Below are 23,814 nucleotides of genomic sequence, written 5' to 3'. Positions count from 1 at the left end.
CACAGAAATGGCATGTCGTAGTAATTTGTAATTTCTGTTTCCTGTAGAGTGGGGATGACGAAGACTACAAGAGAATCTACACTAAGAAGATTAAACCTAGACTAAAGTCAGAGGATCTTGCTGAGGGTGTTGATGTGCGCACAGAACGTCACAGCAGCACAAGCAGTGATGGTTGCACCATTACTACAGTCACTCGTCGAATAACTACCTACACTGTGGACGTGCCTGGGGGGACTAGTCAGCAGGTTGATCACTCAAGCCCTGAGTTCAAAATGCAGGTCTTGGAGCATGAGCAGTCGGAGGGGGATACTACTCAAATCAGATTGCCACATAGTAGCCTTGTTAGTGGTGCCCACGGAGGTATAAAAATGGGGGAGATAACTCTTAGCGGGCCCCATGTCACTGGCTCCTCTGTGAAGCACTCTAGCACAGGATCTTTAAGAGCAACAAGTGAATTAGATGGTAGTGGGAAAGAGATTACAATTAATGTGTCAGACACTGGACTGTCAGGTGGTAAAGGACAGATGGTGATAGAACATTTTGGAAGGACTGAAGCTTCTGCAGCCAGTAGTGATATTTCTGGCAAAGTAACCATGGGGTTAGACAAAGACGTGAGATATATTTCTTCTCCACTGGAAGCTGGTTTTAAAGCTTCAAGTATGATGGGAGGAACTGAGGTTGCTACAGTAAAGGGCCCTGTTCTGAACACTCGTGTTTCAGGTTTTTCCATTAGTGGAGATACAGGGGGCAGTATTGGCAGGGAATCTTTGTCTGAAGTGCATAAGGATGGGTCTGATGATAAAACCAAATTGTCTAAAGTTACCATAGATGTGCAAAGGCCCAAGGAAGGTCAAAATGTAGAAGTGAATTTTAACAATCAAAATCTTAAAGATGTTAGTCAGAGAGGTTTCAGCATAACTGGGAATCAGAAAATGTCAGCTCGGGTTCAAGAACCTGATACAGTAGTAAGTCTCCCCAAAGCTGATGTAAAAATCACACCACCAGATATAGACATCAGGGGTCCAGAGCTTCACTTTAAAGGACATGAACGTACAGTCAAAGATGTCAAATTTGATGTGCCATCAATCACTGGTCAAATTTCTATGCCAGATGTGGATTTAAACCTGAAAGGACAAAAAGTGAAAGGAGATGGTAACGTGTCTGTTCCGAATGTTGAAGGGAATGTTACAACTTCAAAAATTGAAATTAAAAGGCCAGATCTCGATGGTGTCAAAGGTGACTTTACAGTTCCAAAGGTCAAAATGTCCTCATTTGGAGTAAAAACTTCAGAAGTAAGGGGTCCTGATGTTGATGTAAATCTTGCAAATGCCAAAATGGAGATTAAAGCACCAGATGTGGATATCAAGACTCCAGAGCTTAACATTGAGAGATCTGAAATAAAAGTCAAAGACCCCGAAATCAAGATACCACCATTCTCCGGTCCTAAGATTGCGGTGTCTGACGTGAATTTAAATGTAAAAGGGTCAACATTGAAAGGTGACTTAAGTGTGAAGGGCCCAAAACTAAAAGGTGATGTTGATGTGTCTGTTCCAAAAGTGGAAGGAGACATTAAAGCACCAAAAGTTGAAATTGAAGGCCCTGACTTTAAGGGACTTGAGGGTGGTTTCAAGATGCCAAAAATCAAAATGCCATCATTCGGACTGAAAGGTCCAAAAGTGGAGGGCACAGATGTTGATGTGAAAATCCCCAAAGCCGATATCGAGGTAAAGGCACCAGGTGTGGACATCAACGCTCCTGAGGTTGACATTGCAGGACCTGAGGGAAAAATCAAGGGCCCCAAATTCAAGATGCCATCCATGTCTGGTCCAAAGATTTCTATGCCAGACGTTGACTTCAATCTGAAAGGTCCAAAACTGAAAGGTGATGTTGACGTGTCTGTTCCGAAAATGGAAGGAGATATTAAAGGACCAAAAGTTGAAATTGAAGGCCCAGAAATTGAAGGACCTGAGGGAGGTTTTAAGATGCCAAAGATCAAAATGCCATCATTCGGACTGAAAGGTCCAAAAGTGGAGGGTCCAGATGTTGATGTGAAAATCCCCAAAGCCGATATCGAGGTAAAGGCACCAGGTGTGGACATCAGCGCTCCTGAGGTTGACATTGCAGGACCTGAGGGAAAAATCAAGGGCCCCAAATTCAAGATGCCATCCATGTCTGGTCCAAAGATTTCTATGCCAGACGTTGACTTCAATCTGAAAGGTCCAAAACTGAAAGGTGATGTTGACGTGTCTGTTCCGAAAATGGAAGGAGATATTAAAGGACCAAAAGTGGAAATTGAAGGCCCAGAAATTGAAGGACCTGAGGGTGGTTTTAAGATGCCAAAGATCAAAATGCCATCATTCGGAATGAAGGGTCCAGATGTTGATGTAAAAATCCCTAAAGCTGATATAGACATTAATGCACCGGAGGTTGACATTGAAGGACCTGAGGGAAAAATCAAGGGCCCCAAATTCAAGATACCATCAATCTCTGGTCCAAAGATTTCTATGCCAGACGTTGACTTAAATCTGAAAGGTCCAAAACTGAAAGGTGATGTTGACGTGTCTGTTGCAAAAGTGGAAGGAGATATTAAAGCACCAAAAGTGGAAATTGAAGGCCCAGAAATTGAAGGACCTGAGGGTGGTTTTAAGATGCCAAAGATCAAAATGCCATCATTCGGAATGAAGGGTCCAACACTGGAGGGTCCAGATGTTGATGTGAAAATCCCTAAAGCCGATGTTGACATTAAGGCACCAGAGGTTGACATTGAAGGACCTGAGGGAAAAATCAAGGGCCCCAAATTCAAGATGCCATCAATGTCTGGTCCAAAGATTTCTATGCCAGACGTTGATTTCAATCTGAAAGGTCCAAAACTGAAAGGTGATGTTGATGTGTCTGTTCCAAAAATAGGAGATATTAAAGCACCAAAAATGGAAATTGAAGGCCCAGAAATTGAAGGACCTGAGGGTGGTTTTAAGATGCCAAAGATCAAAATGCCATCATTCGGAATGAAGGGTCCAAAACTGGAGGGTCCAGATGTGGATGTGAAAATCCCTAAAGCCGATGTTGACATTAAGGCACCAGAGGTTGACATTGAAGGACCTGAGGGAAAAATCAAGGGCCCCAAATTCAAGATGCCATCAATGTCTGGTCCAAAGATTTCTATGCCAGACGTTGACTTCAATCTGAAAGGTCCAAAACTGAAAGGTGATGTTGATGTGTCTGTTCCAAAAATGGAAGGAGATATTAAAGCACCAAAAATGGAAATTGAAGGCCCAGAAATTGAAGGACCTGAGGGTGGTTTTAAGATGCCAAAGATCAAAATGCCATCATTCGGAATGAAGGGTCCAAAACTGGAGGGTCCAGATGTGGATGTGAAAATCCCTAAAGCCGATGTTGACATTAAGGCACCAGAGGCTGACATTGAAGGACCTGAGGGAAAAATCAAGGGCCCCAAATTCAAGATGCCATCAATGTCTGGTCCAAAAATTTCTATGCCAGACGTTGACTTCAATCTGAAAGGTCCAAAACTGAAAGGTGATGTTGACGTGTCTGTTCCAAAAATGGAAGGAGATATTAAAGCACAAAAAGTGGAAATTGAAGGCCCAGAAATTGAAGGACCTGAGGGTGGTTTTAAGATGCCAAAGATTAAAATGCCATCATTCGGAATGAAGGGTCCAAAACTGGAGGGTCCAGATGTTGATGTGAAAATCCCTAAAGCCGATGTAGATATTAATGCACCGGAGGTTGACATTGAAGGACCTGAGGGAAAAATCAAGGGCCCCAAATTCAAGGTGCCGTCAATGTCTGGTCCAAAGATTTCTATGCCAGACGTTGACTTCAATCTGAAAGGTTCAAAACTGAAAGGTGATGCTGACGTGTCATTTCCAAAAATGGAAGGAGATATTAAAGCACCAAAAGTGGAATTTGAAGGCCCAGAAATTGAAGGATCTGAGGGTGGTTTTAAGATGCCAAAGATCAAAATGCCATCATTCGGAATGAAGGGTCCAAAACTGGAGGGTCCAGATGTTGATGTGAAAATCCCTAAAGCAGATATAGACATTAATGCACCGGAGGTTGACATTGAAGGACCTGAGGGAAAAATCAAGGGCCCCAAATTCAAGATGCCATCAATGTCTGGTCCAAAGATTTCTATGCCAGACGTTGACTTCAATCTGAAAGGTCCAAAACTGAAAGGTGATGTTGATGTGTCTGTTCCAAAAATGGAAGGAGATATTAAAGCACCAAAAGTGGAAATTGAAGGACCTGAGGGTGGTTTTAAGATGCCAAAGGTCAAAATGCCATCATTCGGAATGAAGGGTCCAAAACTGGAGGGTCCAGATGTTGATGTGAAAATCCCTAAAGCCAATGTTGATATTAATGCACCAGAGGTTGACATTGAAGGACCTGAGGGAAAAATCAAGGGCCCCAAATTCAAGATGCCATCAATGTCTGGTCCAAAGATTTCTATGCCAGACGTCGACTTCAATCTGAAAGGTCCAAAACTGAAAGGTGATGTTGACGTGTCTGTTCCAAAAATGGAAGGAGATATTAAAGCACCAAAAGTGGAATTTGAAGGCCCAGAAATTGAAGGACCTGAGGGTGGTTTTAAGATGCCAAAGATCAAAATGCCAACATTTGGAATGAAGGGTCAAAAACTGGAGGGTCCAGATGTTGATGTGAAAATCCCTAAAGCAGATATAGACATTAATGCTCCGGAGGTTGACATTGAAGGACCTGAGGGAAAAATCAAGGGCCCCAAATTCAAGGTGCCATCAATGTCTGGTCCAAAGATTTCTATGCCAGACGTTGACTTCAATCTGAAAGGTTCAAAACTGAAAGGTGATGCTGACATGTCATTTCCAAAAATGGAAGGAGATATTAATGCACCAAAAGTGGAATTTGAAGGCCCAGAAATTGAAGGACCTGAGGGTGGTTTTAAGATGCCAAAGATCAAAATGCCATCATTCGGAATGAAGGGTCCAAAACTGGAGGGTCCAGATGTTGATGTGAAAATCCCTAAAGCAGATATAGACATTAATGCACCAGAGGTTGACATTGAAGGACCTGAGGGAAAAATCAAGGGCCCCAAATTCAAGATGCCATCAATCTCTGGTCCAAAGATTTCTATGCCAGACGTTGACTTCAATCTGAAAGGTTCAAAACTGAAAGGTGATGCTGACGTGTCATTTCCAAAAATGGAAGGAGATATTAAAGCACCAAAAGTGGAATTTGAAGGCCCAGAAATTGAAGGACCTGAGGGTGGGTTTAAGATGCCAAAGATCAAAATGCCATCATTCGGAATGAAGGGTCCAAAACTGGAGGGTCCAGATGTTGATGTGAAAATCCCTAAAGCCGATATAGACATTAATGCACCGGAGGTTGACATTGAAGGACCTGAGGGAAAAATCAAGGGCCCCAAATTCAAGATGCCATCAATCTCTGGTCCAAAGATTTCTATGCCAGACGTTGACTTCAATCTGAAAGGTCCAAAACTGAAAGGTGATGTTGATGTGTCTGTTCCAAAAATGGAAGGAGATATTAAAGCACCAAAAGTGGAAATTGAAGGACCTGAGGGTGGCTTTAAGATGCCAAAGGTCAAAATGCCATCATTCGGAATGAAGGGTCCAAAACTGGAGGGTCCAGATGTTGATGTGAAAATCCCTAAAGCCAATGTTGATATTAATGCACCAGAGGTTGACATTGAAGGACCTGAGGGAAAAATCAAGGGCCCCAAATTCAAGATGCCATCAATGTCTGGTCCAAAGATTTCTATGCCAGACGTTGACTTCAATCTGAAAGGTCCAAAGCTGAAAGGTGATGTTGATGTGTCGGTTCCAAAAATGGAAGGAGATATTAAAGCACCAAAAGTGGAATTTGAAGGCCCAGAAATTGAAGGACCTGAGGGTGGTTTTAAGATGCCAAAGATCAAAATGCCATCATTCGGAATGAAGGGTCCAAAACTGGAGGGTCCAGATGTTGATGTGAAAATCCCTAAAGCAGATATAGACATTAATGCACCGGAGGTTGACATTGAAGGACCTGAGGGAAAAATCAAGGGCCCCAAATTCAAGATGCCATCAATTTCTGGTCCAAAGATTTCTATGCCAGACGTTGACTTCAATCTGAAAGGTCCAAAACTGAAAGGTGATGTTGACGTGTCTGTTCTAAAAATGGAAGGAGATATTAAAGGACCAAAAGTGGAATTTGAAGGCCCAGAAATTGAAGGACCTGAGGGTGGTTTTAAGATGCCAAAGATCAAAATGCCATCATTCGGAATGAAGGGTCCAAAACTGGAGGGTCCAGATGTTGATGTGAAAATCCCTAAAGCCGATATAGACATTAATGCACCGGAGGTTGACATTGAAGGGCCTGAGGGAAAAATCAAGGGCCCAAAATTCAAGATGCCATCAATCTCTGGTCCAAAGATTTCTATGCCAGACGTTGACTTCAATCTCAAAGGTCCAAAACTGAAAGGTGATGTTGACGTGTCTGTTCCAAAAATGGAAGGAGATATTAAAGGACCAAAAGTGGAATTTGAAGGCCCAGAAATTGAAGGACCTGAGGGTGGTTTTAAGATGCCAAAGATCAAAATGCCATCATTCGGAATGAAGGGTCCAAAACCGGAGGGTCCAGATGTTGATGTGAAAATCCCTAAAGCCGATATAGACATTAATGCACCGGAGGTTGACATTGAAGGGCCTGAGGGAAAAATCAAGGGCCCAAAATTCAAGATGCCATCAATCTCTGGTCCAAAGATTTCTATGCCAGACGTTGACTTCAATCTCAAAGGCCCAAAACTGAAAGGTGATGTTGACGTGTCTGTTCCAAAAATGGAAGGAGATATTAAAGGACCAAAAGTGGAATTTGAAGGCCCAGAAATTGAAGGACCTGAGGGTGGTTTTAAGATGCCAAAGATCAAAATGCCATCATTCGGAATGAAGGGTCCAAAACTGGAGGGTCCAGATGTTGATGTGAAAATCCCTAAAGCCGATATAGACATTAATGCACCGGAGGTTGACATTGAAGGGCCTGAGGGAAAAATCAAGGGCCCAAAATTCAAGATGCCATCAATCTCTGGTCCAAAGATTTCTATGCCAGACGTTGACTTCAATTTGAAAGGTCCAAAACTGAAAGGTGATGTTGACGTGTCTGTTCCAAAAATGGAAGGAGATATTAAAGCACCGAAAGTGGAAATTGAAGGCCCAGAAATTGAAGGACCTGAGGGTGGTTTTAAGATGCCAAAGTTCAAAATGCCATCATTCGGAATGAAGGGTCCAAAACTGGAGGGTCCAGATGTTGATGTGAAAATCCCTAAAGCCGATGTTGACATTAATGCACCGGAGGTTGACATTGAAGGACCTGAGGGAAAAATCAAAGGCCCCAAATTCAAGATGCCATCAATCTCTGGTCCAAAGATTTCTATGCCAGATGTTGACTTCAATCTGAAAGGTCCAAAACTGAAAGGTGATGTTGACGTGTCTGTTCCAAAAATGGAAGGAGATATTAAAGCACCGAAAGTGGAAATTGAAGGCCCAGAAATTGAAGGACCTGAGGGTGGTTTTAAGATGCCAAAGATCAAAATGCCATCATTCGGAATGAAGGGTCCAGATGTTGATGTGAAAATCCCTAAAGCCGATATAGACATTAATGCACCGGAGGTTGACATTGAAGGACCTGATGGAAAAATCAAGGGACCCAAATTCAAGATGCCATCAATCTCTGGTCCAAAGATTTCTATGCCAGACGTTGACTTCAATCTGAAAGGTCCAAAACTGAAAGGTGATGTTGACGTGTCTGTTCCAAAAATGGAAGGAGATATTAAAGCACCGAAAGTGGAAATTGAAGGCCCAGAAATTGAAGGACCTGAGGGTGGTTTTAAGATGCCAAAGATCAAAATGCCATCATTCGGAATGAAGGGTCCAAAACTGGAGGGTCCAGATGTTGATGTGAAAATCCCTAAAGCCGATATAGACATTAATGCACCGGAGGTTGACATTGAAGGGCCTGAGGGAAAAATCAAGGGCCCAAAATTCAAGATGCCATCAATCTCTGGTCCAAAGATTTCTATGCCAGACGTTGACTTCAATCTCAAAGGCCCAAAACTGAAAGGTGATGTTGATGTGTCTGTTCCAAAAATGGAAGGAGATATTAAAGGACCAAAAGTGGAATTTGAAGGCCCAGAAATTGAAGGACCTGAGGGTGGTTTTAAGATGCCAAAGATCAAAATGCCATCATTCGGAATGAAGGGTCCAAAACTGGAGGGTCCAGATGTTGATGTGAAAATCCCTAAAGCCGATATAGACATTAATGCACCGGAGGTTGACATTGAAGGGCCTGAGGGAAAAATCAAGGGCCCAAAATTCAAGATGCCATCAATCTCTGGTCCAAAGATTTCTATGCCAGACGTTGACTTCAATTTGAAAGGTCCAAAACTGAAAGGTGATGTTGACGTGTCTGTTCCAAAAATGGAAGGAGATATTAAAGCACCGGAAGTGGAAATTGAAGGCCCAGAAATTGAAGGACCTGAGGGTGGTTTTAAGATGCCAAAGTTCAAAATGCCATCATTCGGAATGAAGGGTCCAAAACTGGAGGGTCCAGATGTTGATGTGAAAATCCCTAAAGCCGATGTTGACATTAATGCACCGGAGGTTGACATTGAAGGACCTGAGGGAAAAATCAAAGGCCCCAAATTCAAGATGCCATCAATCTCTGGTCCAAAGATTTCTATGCCAGATGTTGACTTCAATCTGAAAGGTCCAAAACTGAAAGGTGATGTTGACGTGTCTGTTCCAAAAATGGAAGGAGATATTAAAGCACCGAAAGTGGAAATTGAAGGCCCAGAAATTGAAGGACCTGAGGGTGGTTTTAAGATGCCAAAGTTCAAAATGCCATCATTCGGAATGAAGGGTCCAAAACTGGAGGGTCCAGATGTTGATGTGAAAATCCCTAAAGCCGATGTTGACATTAATGCACCAGAGGTTGACATTGAAGGACCTGAGGGAAAAATCAAGGGCCCCAAATTCAAGATGCCATCAATGTCTGGTCCAAAGATTTCTATGCCAGACGTTGACTTCAATCTGAAAGGTCCAAAACTGAAAGGTGATGTTGATGTGTCTGTTCCAAAAATGGAAGGAGATATTAAAGCACCAAAAGTGGAATTTGAAGGCCCAGAAATTGAAGGACCTGAGGGTGGTTTTAAGATGCCAAAGATCAAAATGCCATCATTCGGAATGAAGGGTCCAGATGTTGATGTGAAAATCCCTAAAGCCGATATAGACATTAATGCACCGGAGGTTGACATTGAAGGACCTGATGGAAAAATCAAGGGACCCAAATTCAAGATGCCATCAATCTCTGGTCCAAAGATTTCTATGCCAGACGTTGACTTCAATCTGAAAGGTCCAAAACTGAAAGGTGATGTTGACGTGTCTGTTCCAAAAATGGAAGGAGATATTAAAGCACCGAAAGTGGAAATTGAAGGCCCAGAAATTGAAGGACCTGAGGGTGGTTTTAAGATGCCAAAGTTCAAAATGCCATCATTTGGAATGAAGGGTCCAAAACTGGAGGGTCCAGATGTTGATGTGAAAATCCCTAAAGCTGATATAGACATTAATGCACCGGAGATTGACATTGAAGGACCTGATGGAAAAATCAAGGGCCCCAAATTCAAGATGCCATCAATGTCTGGTCCAAAGATTTCTATGCCAGACGTTGACTTCAATCTGAAAGGTCCAAAACTGAAAGGTGATGTTGACGTGTCTGTTCCAAAAATGGAAGGAGATATTAAAGCACCGAAAGTGGAAATTGAAGGCCCAGAAATTGAAGGACCTGAGGGTGGTTTTAAGATGCCAAAGTTCAAAATGCCATCATTCGGAATGAAGGGTCCAAAACTGGAGGGTCCAGATGTTGATGTGAAAATCCCTAAAGCCGATGTTGACATTAATGCACCAGAGGTTGACATTGAAGGACCTGAGGGAAAAATCAAGGGCCCCAAATTCAAGATGCCATCAATGTCTGGTCCAAAGATTTCTATGCCAGACGTTGACTTCAATCTGAAAGGTCCAAAACTGAAAGGTGATGTTGATGTGTCTGTTCCAAAAATGGAAGGAGATATTAAAGCACCAAAAGTTGAATTTGAAGGCCCAGAAATTGAAGGACCTGAGGGTGGTTTTAAGATGCCAAAGATCAAAATGCCATCATTCGGAATGAAGGGTCCAGATGTTGATGTGAAAATCCCTAAAGCCGATATAGACATTAATGCACCGGAGGTTGACATTGAAGGACCTGATGGAAAAATCAAGGGACCCAAATTCAAGATGCCATCAATCTCTGGTCCAAAGATTTCTATGCCAGACGTTGACTTCAATCTGAAAGGTCCAAAACTGAAAGGTGATGTTGACGTGTCTGTTCCAAAAATGGAAGGAGATATTAAAGCACCGAAAGTGGAAATTGAAGGCCCAGAAATTGAAGGACCTGAGGGTGGTTTTAAGATGCCAAAGTTCAAAATGCCATCATTTGGAATGAAGGGTCCAAAACTGGAGGGTCCAGATGTTGATGTGAAAATCCCTAAAGCTGATATAGACATTAATGCACCGGAGATTGACATTGAAGGACCTGATGGAAAAATCAAGGGCCCCAAATTCAAGATGCCATCAATGTCTGGTCCAAAGATTTCTATGCCAGACGTTGACTTCAATCTGAAAGGTCCAAAACTGAAAGGTGATGTTGATGTGTCTGTTCCAAAAATGGAAGGAGATATTAAAGCACCAAAAGTGGAATTTGAAGGCCCAGAAATTGAAGGACCTGAGGGTGGTTTTAAGATGCCGAAGTTCAAAATGCCATCATTCGGAATGAAGGGTCCAAAACTGGAGGGTCCAGATGTTGATGTGAAAATTCCTAAAGCCGATGTTGACATTAATGCACCGGAGATTGACATTGAAGGACCTGATGGAAAAATCAAGGGCCCCAAATTCAAGATGCCATCAATGTCTGGTCCAAAGATTTCAATGCCAGACGTTGACTTCAATCTGAAAAGTCCAAAACTGAAAGGTGATGTTGACGTGTCTGTTCCAAAAATAGAAGGAGATATTAAAGCACCGAAAGTGGAAATTGAAGGCCCAGAAATTGAAGGACCTGAGGGTGGTTTTAAGATGCCAAAGTTCAAAATGCCATCATTCGGAATGAAGGGTCCAAAACTGGAGGGTCCAGATGTTGATGTGAAAATCCCTAAAGCTGATATAGACATTAATGCACCGGAGATTGACATTGAAGGACCTGATGGAAAAATCAAGGGCCCCAAATTCAAGATGCCATCAATGTCTGGTCCAAAGATTTCTATGCCAGACGTTGACTTCAATCTGAAAGGTCCAAAACTGAAAGGTGATGTTAATGTGTCTGTTCCAAAAATGGAAGGAGATATTAAAGCACCAAAAGTTGAATTTGAAGGCCCAGAAATTGAAGGACCTGAGGGTGGTTTTAAGATGCCGAAGTTCAAAATGCCATCATTCGGAATGAAGGGTCCAAAACTGGAGGGTCCAGATGTTGATGTGAAAATTCCTAAAGCCGATGTTGACATTAATGCACCGGAGGTTGACATTGAAGGACCTGATGGAAAAATCAAGGGCCCCAAATTCAAGATGCCATCAATGTCTGGTCCAAAGATTTCAATGCCAGACGTTGACTTCAATCTGAAAAGTCCAAAACTGAAAGGTGATGTTGACGTGTCTGTTCCAAAAATGGAAGGAGATATTAAAGCACCGAAAGTGGAAATTGAAGGCCCAGAAATTGAAGGACCTGAGGGTGGTTTTAAGATGCCAAAGTTCAAAATGCCGTCATTCGGAATGAAGGGTCCAAAACTGGAGGGTACAGATGTTGATGTGAAAATCCCTAAAGCCGATGTTGTCATTAATGCACCAGAGGTTGACATTGAAGGACCTGAGGGAAAAATCAAGGGCCCCAAATTCAAGATGCCATCAATCTCTGGTCCAAAGATTTCTATGCCAGACGTTGACTTCAATCTGAAAGGTCCAAAACTGAAAGGTGATGTTGACTTGTCTATTCCAAAAATAGGAGGAGATATTAAAGCACCAAAAGTGGAATTTGAAGGCCCAGAAATTGAAGGACCTGAGGGTGGTTTTAAGATGCCAAAGATCAAAATGCCATCATTCGGAATGAAGGGTCCAGATGTTGATGTGAAAATCCCTAAAGCCGATATAGACATTAATGCACCGGAGGTTGACATTGAAGGACCTGATGGAAAAATCAAGGGACCCAAATTCAATCTGCCATCAATCTCTGGTCCAAAGATTTCTATGCCAGACGTTGACTTCAATCTGAAAGGTCCAAAACTGAAAGGTGATGTTGATGTGTCTGTTCCAAAAATGGAAGGAGATATTAAAGCACCGAAAGTGGAAATTGAAGGCCCAGAAATTGAAGGACCTGAGGGTGGTTTTAAGATGCCAAAGTTCAAAATGCCATCATTCGGAATGAAGGGTCCAAAACTGGAGGGTCCAGATGTTGATGTGAAAATCCCTAAAGCTGATATAGACATTAATGCACCGGAGATTGACATTGAAGGACCTGATGGAAAAATCAAGGACCCCAAATTCAAGATGCCATCAATGTCTGGTCCAAAGATTTCTATGCCAGACGTTGACTTCAATCTGAAAGGTCCAAAACTGAAAGGTGATGTTGACGTGTCTGTTCCAAAAGTGGAAGGAGATATTAAAGCACCAAAAGTGGAATTTGAAGGCCCAGAATTTGAAGGACCTGAGGGTGGTTTTAAGATGCCAAAGTTCAAAATGCCATCATTCGGAATGAAGGGTCCAAAACTGGATGGTCCAGATTTTGATGTGAAAAGCCCTAAAGCCGATGTTGACATTAATGCACCGGAGGTTGACATTGAAGGACCTGAGGGAAAAATCAAGGGCCCCAAATTCAAGATGCCATCAATGTCTGGTCCAAAGATTTCTATGCCAGACGTTGACTTCAATCTGAAAAGTCCAAAACTGAAAGGTGATGTTGACGTGTCTGTTCCAAAAATGGAAGGAGATATTAAAGCACCGAAAGTGGAAATTCAAGGCCCAGAAATTGAAGGACCTGAGGGTGGTTTTAAGATGCCAAAGTTCAAAATGCCGTCATTCGGAATGAAGGGTCCAAAACTGGAGGGTCCAGATGTTGATGTGAAAATCCCTAAAGCCGATATAGACATTAATGCACCGGAGGTTGACATTGAAGGACCTGATGGAAAAATCAAGGGACCCAAGTTCAAGATGCCATCAATCTCTGGTCCAAAGATTTCTATGCCAGACGTTGACTTCAATCTGAAAGGTCCAAAACTGAAAGGTGATGTTGACGTGTCTGTTCCAAAAATGGAAGGAGATATTAAATCACCAAAAGTGGAATTTGAAGGCCCAGAAATTGAAGGACCCGAGGGTGGTTTTAAGATGCCAAAGATCAAAATGCCATCATTCGGAATGAAAGGTCCAAAACTGGAGGGCCCAGATGTTGATGTGAAAATCCCTAAAGCCGATATAGACATTAATGCACCGGATGTTGACATTGAAGGACCTGAGGGAAAAATCAAGGGCCCCAAATTCAAGATGCCATCAATGTCTGGTCCAAAGATTTCTATGCCAGACTTTGACTTCAATCTGAAAGGTCCAAAATTGAAAGGTGATGTTGATGTGTCTGTTCCAAAAATGGAAGGAGATATTAAAGCACCAAAAGTGGAATTTGAAGGCCCAGATATTGAAGGACCTGAAGGTGGTTTTAAGATGCCAAAGATCAAAATGCCATCATTCGGAATGAAGGGTCCAAAACTGGAGGGTCCAGATGTTGATGTGAAAATCCCTAAAGCTGATATAGACGTTAATGCACCGGAGATTGACATTGAAGGACCTGATGGAAAAATCAAGGGCCCCAAATTCAAGATGCCATCAATGTCTGGTCCAAAGATTTCTATGCCAGACGTTGACTTCAATCTGAAAGGTCCAAAACTGAAAGGTGATGTTGACGTGTCTGTTCCAAAAGTGGAAGGAGATATTAAAGCACCAAAAGTGGAATTTGAAGGCCCAGAATTTGAAGGACCTGAGGGTGGTTTTAAGATGCCAAAGTTCAAAATGCCATCATTCGGAATGAAGGGTCCAAAACTGGAGGGTCCAGATTTTGATGTGAAAAGCCCTAAAGCCGATGTTGACATTAATGCACCGGAGGTTGACATTGAAGGACCTGAGGGAAAAATCAAGGGCCCCAAATTCAAGATGCCATCAATGTCTGGTCCAAAGATTTCTATGCCAGACGTTGACTTCAATCTGAAAAGTCCAAAACTGAAAGGTGATGTTGACGTGTCTGTTCCAAAAATGGAAGGAGATATTAAAGCACCGAAAGTGGAAATTCAAGGCCCAGAAATTGAAGGACCTGAGGGTGGTTTTAAGATGCCAAAGTTCAAAATGCCGTCATTCGGAATGAAGGGTCCAAAACTGGAGGGTCCAGATGTTGATGTGAAAATCCCTAAAGCCGATATAGACATTAATGCACCGGAGGTTGACATTGAAGGACCTGATGGAAAAATCAAGGGACCCAAGTTCAAGATGCCATCAATCTCTGGTCCAAAGATTTCTATGCCAGACGTTGACTTCAATCTGAAAGGTCCAAAACTGAAAGGTGATGTTGACGTGTCTGTTCCAAAAGTGGAAGGAGATATTAAAGCACCAAAAGTGGAATTTGAAGGCCCAGATATTGAAGGACCTGAAGGTGGTTTTAAGATGCCAAAGATCAAAATGCCATCATTCGGAATGAAGGGTCCAAAACTGGAGGGTCCAGATGTTGATGTGAAAATCCCTAAAGCTGATATAGACATTAATGCACCGGAGATTGACATTGAAGGACCTGATGGAAAAATCAAGGGCCCCAAATTCAAGATGCCATCAATGTCTGGTCCAAAGATTTCTATGCCAGACGTTGACTTCAATCTGAAAGGTCCAAAACTGAAAGGTGATGTTGACGTGTCTGTTCCAAAAGTGGAAGGAGATATTAAAGCACCAAAAGTGGAATTTGAAGGCCCAGAATTTGAAGGACCTGAGGGTGGTTTTAAGATGCCAAAGTTCAAAATGCCATCATTCGGAATGAAGGGTCCAAAACTGGAGGGTCCAGATTTTGATGTGAAAAGCCCTAAAGCCGATGTTGACATTAATGCACCGGAGGTTGACATTGAAGGACCTGAGGGAAAAATCAAGGGCCCCAAATTCAAGATGCCATCAATGTCTGGTCCAAAGATTTCTATGCCAGACGTTGACTTCAATCTGAAAAGTCCAAAACTGAAAGGTGATGTTGACGTGTCTGTTCCAAAAATGGAAGGAGATATTAAAGCACCGAAAGTGGAAATTCAAGGCCCAGAAATTGAAGGACCTGAGGGTGGTTTTAAGATGCCAAAGTTCAAAATGCCGTCATTCGGAATGAAGGGTCCAAAACTGGAGGGTCCAGATGTTGATGTGAAAATCCCTAAAGCCGATATAGACATTAATGCACCGGAGGTTGACATTGAAGGACCTGATGGAAAAATCAAGGGACCCAAGTTCAAGATGCCATCAATCTCTGGTCCAAAGATTTCTATGCCAGACGTTGACTTCAATCTGAAAGGTCCAAAACTGAAAGGTGATGTTGACGTGTCTGTTCCAAAAATGGAAGGAGATATTAAATCACCAAAAGTGGAATTTGAAGGCCCAGAAATTGAAGGACCCGAGGGTGGTTTTAAGATGCCAAAGATCAAAATGCCATCATTCGGAATGAAAGGTCCAAAACTGGAGGGCCCAGATGTTGATGTGAAAATCCCTAAAGCCGATATAGACATTAATGCACCGGATGTTGACATTGAAGGACCTGAGGGAAAAATCAAGGGCCCCAAATTCAAGATGCCATCAATGTCTGGTCCAAAGATTTCTATGCCAGACTTTGACTTCAATCTGAAAGGTCCAAAATTGAAAGGTGATGTTGATGTGTCTGTTCCAAAAATGGAAGGAGATATTAAAGCACCAAAAGTGGAATTTGAAGGCCCAGATATTGAAGGACCTGAGGGTGGTTTTAAGATGCCAAAGATCAAAATGCCATCATTCGGAATGAAGGGTCCAAAACTGGAGGGTCCAGATGTTGATGTGAAAATCCCTAAAGCCGATTTAGACATTAATGCACCTGAGGTTGACATTGAAGGACCTGAGGGAAAAATCAAGGGCCCCAAATTCAAGATGCCATCAATCTCTGGTCCAAAGGTTTCTATGCCGGACGTTGACTTCAATCTGAAAGGTCCAAAACTGAAAGGTGATGTTGACTTGTCTGTTCCAAAAATGGAAGGAGATATTAAAGCACCAAAAGTGGAAATTGAAGGCCCAGAAATTGAAGGACCTGAGGGTGGTTTTAAGATGCCAAAGTTCAATATGCCATCATTCGGAATGAAGGGTCCAAAACTGGAGGGTCCAGATGTTGATGTGAAAATCCCTAAAGCCGATGTTGACATTAATGCACCAGAGGTTGACATTGAAGGACCTGAGGGAAAAATCAAGGGCCCCAAATTCAAGATGCCATCAATGTCTGGTCCAAAGATTTCTATGCCAGACGTTGACTTCAATCTGAAAGGTCCAAAACTGAAAGGTGATGTTGACGTGTCTGTTCCAAAAATTAAAGGAGATATTAAAGCACCAAAAGTGGAAATTGAAGGCCCAGAAATTGAAGGACCTGAGGGTGGTTTTAAGATGCCAAAATTCAATATGCCATCATTCGGAATGAAGGGTCCAAAACTGGAGGGTCCAGATGTTGTTGTGAAAATCCCTAAAGCTGATATAGACATTAATGCACCGGAGGTTGACATTGAAGGACCTGAGGGAAAAATCAAGGGCCCCAAATTCAAGATGCCATCAATGTCTGGTCCAAAGATTTCTATGCCAGACGTTGACTTCAATCTGAAAGGTCCAAAACTGAAAGGTGATGTTGACGTGTCTGTTCCAAAAATGAAAGGAGATATTAAAGCACCAAAAGTGGAAATTGAAGGCCCAGAAATTGAAGGACCTGAGGGTGGTTTTAAGATGCCAAAGTTCAATATGCCATCATTCGGAATGAAGGGTCCAAAACTGGAGGGTCCAGATGTTGATGTGAAAACCCCTAAAGCCGATGTTGACATTAATGCACCAGAGGTTGACATTGAAGGACCTGAGGGAAAAATGAAGGGCCCCAAATTCAAGATGCCATCAATGTCTGGTCCAAAGATTTCTATGCCAGATTTTGACTTCAATCTGAAAGGGCCAAAACTGAAAGGTGATGTTGATGTGTCTGTTCCAAAACTGGAAGGAGATATTAAAGCACCAGAAGTTGAAATTGAAGGCCCAAACATCGAAGGACCCGAAGGAAAACTCAAGGGTTCCAAATTCAAGATGCCATCAATCTCTGGTCCAAAGGTTTCTATGCCAGATTTTGACTTCAATCTGAAAGGGCCAAAACTGAAAGGTGACGTTGATGTGTCTGTTCCAAAACTGGAAGGAGAAATCAAAGCACCAGATGTGAACATTAAGGGTCCAGAACGTGATACTGAAGGACCAGAGGGAAAAATCAAGGGCTCCAAATTCAAGATGCCCACCATCTCTGGTCCAAAGATTTCTATGCCTGATGTGGATTTCAACTTAAAAAGTCCAAAACTGAAAGGTGATTTTGATGTTTCAACTCCAAAAGTTGAAGGAGACATTAAAACACCAGATTTGGGTATCAAGGGGCCCAATCTTGACATAGAATTACCAGAAGGAAAAATCAAAGGCCCAAAAGTCAAGATGCCATCAGTATCTGGTCCTGAAGGTCCAAATGTTGAGGTCAATTTTCCAGAAACAAATGTCAGGAAGTCTAAATTTAAAATGCCCAAGTTTGGATTTAAAGGGCCAAAGATGGAAGCACCTGATGTTGATGTCAAACTTCCGAAAGGATCTAAAGTGAAAGGTCAAGCTGGTGTCAGTTTGGAAGGTGATCTAAACATGCCAAAAGTGGAAGTTGATTCTCCAAGTGTAGAAGTTAAAAGTCCAGAGGGAGGATTCAAGATGCCAAAATTTAAAATGCCAAAGTTCGGTTTTAAGTCACCCAAAGGAGAAATTGATGTAAGCGTACCTAGTGGTGACATTGGTTTAAAATCACCTGATATTGACATCAAAACTCCTGATCTTGATGTTGAGGGACCTGAGGGACAAATCAAGGGCACCAAATTCAAAATGCCTTCTATATCTGGTCCAAATATTTCTATGCCAGATGTAGACTTCAACTTGAAAAGTCCAAAAGTCAAGGGTGATATTAATGTTTCTGGGCCCAAGATTGCAGGTGACATAAAGGCTCCAAAAGTGGACATTGAAAGTCCTGATGTTGATTTTGAGGGCCCAGAGGTTGGCATCAAAATGCCTAAGATCAAAATGCCATCATTTGGGCTCAAAGGTCCTAAAGTCGAGGGCCCAGATGTTGATGTTAATCTCCCCAAAGCGGATTTTGACATTAAAGGACCTGAAATTAACATCAAAACTCCTGATCTTGACATTGAGGGGCCTGAGGGGAAAATCAAAGGTCCCAAGTTCAAAATGCCTTCCATATCAGGTCCAAAGATATCTATGCCAGATGTCAACTTAAATCTTAAAGGCCCTAAAGTCAAGGGTGATATGGATGTTTCTGTACCAAAGATTTCAGGGGACATAAAAGCTCCAAAAGTGGACATCGAAGGTCCTGATGTTGATATCGAGGGCCCAGAAGGTGGCTTCAAGATGCCTAAAGTCAAAATGCCATCATTTGGGCTCAAAGGTCCTAATGTAGAAGGCCCAGATGTTGACATCAATCTCCCCAAAGCAGATGTTGGCATAAAAGGACCTGAAATTGACATCAAAACTCCAGATCTTGACATTGAAGGACCTGAGGGGAAAATCAAAGGTCCCAAGTTCAAAATGCCTTCCATATCGGGTCCAAAAATCTCTATGCCAGATGTAGACTTCAACTTGAAAAGTCCAAAAGTCAAGGGTGATATGGATGTTTCTGTACCAAAGATTTCAGGGGACATAAAAGCTCCAACAATGGACATTGAAGGTCCTGATGTTGATATCGAGGGCCCAGAAGGTGGCTTCAAGATGCCCAAAATCAAAATGCCATCATTTGGACTCAAAGGTCCTAAAGTGGAGGGCCCAGATTTTGACATCAATCTCCCCAAAGCAGATATTGACATTAAAGGACCTGAAATTGATGTTACAGCTCCTGATATTGACATCGAGGGACCTGATGGGAAAATAAAAGGTCCCAAGTTCAAAATGCCTTCCATATCAGGTCCAAAATTCTCAATGCCAGATGTCAACTTAAAAGGCCCCAAAGTCAAGGGTGATATGGATGTTTCTGTACCAAAAATTTCAGGTGACCTACAGGCACCAAAAGTGGACATTGAAGGTCCAGATGTTGATATAGACGGCCCAGAAGGTGGCTTCAAGATGCCCAAAATCAAAATGCCATCATTTGGACTCAAAGGTCCTAAAGTGGAGGGCCCAGATTTTGACATCAATCTCCCCAAAGCAGATATTGACATTAAAGGACCTGAAATTGATGTTACAGCTCCTGATATTGACATCGAGGGACCTGAGGGGAAAATAAAAGGTCCCAAGTTCAAAATGCCTTCCATATCAGGTCCAAAATTCTCAATGCCAGATGTCAACTTAAAAGGCCCCAAAGTCAAGGGTGATATGGATGTTTCTGTACCAAAAATTTCAGGTGACCTACAGGCACCAAAAGTGGACATTGAAGATCCAGATGTTGATATAGAAGGCCCAGAAGGTGGCTTCAAGATGCCTAAAATGAAAATGCCATCATTTGGACTCAAAGGTCCTAAAGTGGAGGGCCCAGATGTTGACATCAATCTCCCCAAAGCAGATATTGACATTAAAAGACCAGAAATTGACATCAAAACTCCTGATCTTGACATTGAAGGACCTGAGGGGAAAATCAAAGGTCCCAAGTTTAAAATGCCTACCATATCAGGTCCAAAAATCTCTATGCCAGATGTAGATTTCAACTTGAAAAGTCCAAAAGTCAAGGGTGATATGGATGTTTCTGTACCAAGGATTTCAGGGGACATAAAGGCACCAAAAATGACCATTGAAGGTCCAGATGTTGATATAGAAGGCCCAGAAGGTGGCTTCAAGATGCCTAAAATGAAAATGCCATCATTTGGACTCAAAGGTCCTAAAGTGGAGGGCATAGATGTTGACATTAAAGGACCTGAAATTGATGTTAAAGCTCCTGATCTTGACATCGAGGGACCTGAGGGGAAAATCAAAGGTCCCAAATTCAAAATGCCTTCCATATCAGGTCCAAAGATGTCTATGCCAGATGTCAACTTAAATCTTAAAGGCCCCAAAGTCAAGGGTGATATGGATGTTTCTGTACCAAAAATGTCAGGTGACCTAAAGGCACCAAAAGTGGACATTGAAGGTCCAGATGTTGATATAGAAGGCCCAGAAGGTGGCTTCAAGATGCCTAAAATGAAAATGCCATCATTTGGACTCAAAGGTCCTAAAGTGGAGGGCCCAGATTTTGACATCAATCTACCCAAAGCAGATATTGACTTTAAAGGACCTGAAATTGATGTTACAGCTCCTGATCTTGACATTGAAGGACCTGAAGGAAAAATCAAAGGTCCCAAGTTCAAAATGCCTTCCATATCAGGTCCAAAGATGTCTATGCCAGATGTCAACTTAAATCTTAAAGGCCCCAAAGTCAAAGGTGATATGGATGTTTCTGTACCAAAGATTTCAGGTGAAATAAAGGCACCAAAAGTGGACATTGAAGGTCCTGATGTTGATTTCGAGGGCCCAGAAGGTGGCTTCAAGATGCCTAAAATCAAAATGCCATCATTTGGACTCAAAGGTCCTAAAGTGGAGGGCCCAGATGTTGACATAAATTTCCCCAAAGCAGACGTTGACATTAAAGGACCAGAAATTGATATTAAAGCTCCTGATCTTGACATTGAAGGACCTGAGGGTGGTTCAAAACATGTTAAGTTCCCAAAATTCAAAGGTCCCAACTTTGGAATAAAGCCTTCAGGTGGCAGTCTTTCAATACCTGAAAAAGATATAGGGGCGAGTATTGATGTCAAAAGCCCTGATGTCAACATCAGTGGACCAGATACAAATATCAAGGTGCCAAAAATGAAAAAATCTAAATTTTCACTTGGAGTTAAGAGCCCAAAATTGGATGCAGATATTCCTGATGCTGGTGGTAGTGTAGAAGGACCTGATGTGAACATAGATGTGAAAGGAAAGAAAGGTAAATTCAAATTGGCCAAAGGGAAGGGGAAGTCTAAAACATTTGATGGTGATATGAAGACTGAAATGGTCAAGTTGGAGACAAATGAACCTGACCTACAGATGAAGTCAACCAAAGTAAAGAAACCTTTTTTTGGAAAGTTACATTTTCCTGATGTGGAATTTGACATCAAATCTTCAAAAGCTAAAGGTAGTTCATCTGCCTCTGGAACTATAAAATCATCTGCTGATTTGCCCTCTGCAAGCCTTAAAACTGATATTCAGACACCAGATGCTAGTTTGAACAGTCCTGATTTCAAAACAAGAGGAGGAAAAATCAAAATGCCAAAAGTCGGCATCTCTGGCTCTGAAATAAAAACTCCTGAACTGGTTGTTAGAGATGCAACTTTAGAGGTTCCAGAAAAGACCTTTCAGTCCCCAGATGTCAGTGTAGCAGGATCAGGCATTAATGGAAAAGGCAAGGCTAAAATTGAATTAGGAGGGAAAATACAGGATGTTGAGTTGACCGTGCCTACTGTAAAAGTCCATGGTGGTGCTTTAGATGCTGATTTAAATCTCACTGAACAAAAAGGTGTAAAAGGGAGCATTGAAATACCAGGCTTTAATGTAAGAGGACAAAAGGGAGAGACTGCAAGTGGGTTAGACATGAAGCCAGATGCATCGTTATCTGGTGTGATGGAGTACCAAGAAGGTAATGTAACCTTTCCTAAAATCAAAGTACCAAAGTTTGGTGTTGCATTGCCTAGAGTAGATGGAGGCGAGATGAGAGCTGATGTAGGTTCAGGTGAATTGGCTGCTGGTTCTAAAGTTACTTCCCAAAGTCTGGAAATTGAGAACACTGATATGAAAAGCAGTGGTGGAAAAGTGAAAGTCAAAATGCCAAAATTATTTGTCAAATCTAAGTCTAAAGGTGGCAGTTCAGCTGATCTTACTGTTGAGGGAGAAGGTGTTGATGTTACCAGTAAAGGTGGTGCAAAGGTGTCTAAGGAGTTGAGCCTTAGTTCTGGGCAACTGACAAGTGGCAAGTTAGCAGTAGAGGGAAGCTCTGGGTTTAAAGTTTCACCAAAGAGTAAATCTGCCTCCCTTGACCTCTTCAAAAAAACACATCACTCATCTTCTGTAAGTGATGAGGGAGGTTTAGCTTCCCCTGTTTCTGCTGAAGGCCACTTACAGGCAGAGGGTGGCAACATTTCAGTTGATGAAATGGCCAAAGGCAAAAAAGGAAAGTTGAAGTTTGCTACTATTGGAGGTTTTAGCTCAAAAAGTAAAGGCTCATATGAAGTGACAGATGAAAGTGAGGTTAGTATTGAGGGTGCTGGTGTAGTTGCTCAGTCTTCAAAGAAGTCCAGAATGTCATCATCATCTAGTAGTGATAGTGGTTCAAAAGGCAGTTTTCGGTTTCCACAACTCGAAATAGCGGTGTCACCAAAGAAATAGTTTTCACGCTAGTATCTATACGCAGTATATTTACACACACTTTTTTCAGTCTAGATGATTATGTAAATCTGTCTTTCATTTAAACAATAGTGCACTGCCATATTGACTGTTTCTTCAATTCCCACATATGTTCTTTACAGGCATTGATATATTTTTTTTTCTCTCTGAATCACAATTTAACTGTAAATAAGAGAAATCTGTTATGTAATTTTAATTGTGTTTTGTAGATAGGAAATTCAAATCCAGTCCAACAATGTGTGTAGTTAATATAAAAATCCGTCATCTGATAACTTGTTCTATTTTTGTACCTTAGAAAGTTTTGGAACTCTGTTGTCCTTTCTAAAATTGTCTGGATACATTTAAATGCAAGAGGAGTGATTTTAGTTAGATTTGAAAGGTTTTTAAAACTTCAGCTTCACTTACATTAGTAGTGCTGTATCATATGTACACATTGCATATGAGTAACTAATTTGAGCAGTGATAAACCAGATCTCATTAGTGAGCACAATGAAGTTTAAGGGCTGTACAAACTGTAAATAATTTGATTCAAAACCGATACATGGGATAACATAACTTTGTGTCCCAAATATTATGACAGTTCAGATATTATGGAATTTACACAGAGATTATAATCTTCTAAAGTATTTATATCTAAGACTGTCTTTTTTTAATGATTGCTTGAATGTCTTTAAAATGCACACCAAGAAGCAGCTGGCAAAAGCTTTGATTTTTAATGGTTTCTAGGGCATTGTTTCTTGGTTATATCTTCCACATTTCTTTACATCCGGTTGACTCTCTCTCTCTTCCTCTCACTAAATGAAATGTCGTGCTGTCATGTGGTGATATAGCTACAGGAATGCTAATGCCAATGGTAAAACAGTAATATTTTGAAAAGGCATAAAATGTGCATTTGCCCTTGTAAATAATGGGACATTTAGGCTGCAAGTTTCTAACTTTTTTTTTCCCTTGTATCAGTTGCAAAAAAATTTAAATAAAGTGAACATTTATCAATACATGTGTTGAATGTGACTCATTTGCAGTAAAGTAAGAAAAGTGTACATGG

The 23,814-nt window shown here is 41.7% G+C and overlaps 1 protein-coding gene across 4 annotated transcripts in view; it reads left to right on the top strand.

The window, feature by feature from the left end:
- Nucleotides 1–23,757, top strand: part of LOC306853367 (neuroblast differentiation-associated protein AHNAK-like) — a 35,773-nt gene extending 12,016 nt beyond the window's left edge. For all 4 annotated transcript variants that reach the window (XM_079390708.1, XM_079390709.1, XM_079390710.1 and 1 more), the window contains one exon: nt 48–23,757. In XM_079390708.1, the coding sequence (XP_079246834.1) occupies nt 48–22,751 (22,704 nt within the window). In that variant the 3' untranslated portion in view covers nt 22,752–23,757. The remainder of the gene's footprint in view (nt 1–47) is intronic.
- The last annotated feature ends 57 nt before the right edge of the window (nt 23,758–23,814 follow it).

The sequence above is a fragment of the Barbus barbus genome, assembly GCF_936440315.1.
Source record: "Barbus barbus genome assembly, chromosome: 33".
NCBI lineage: Eukaryota > Metazoa > Chordata > Actinopteri > Cypriniformes > Cyprinidae > Barbus > Barbus barbus.
This window is presented reverse-complemented; position numbering and strand designations above follow the sequence as displayed.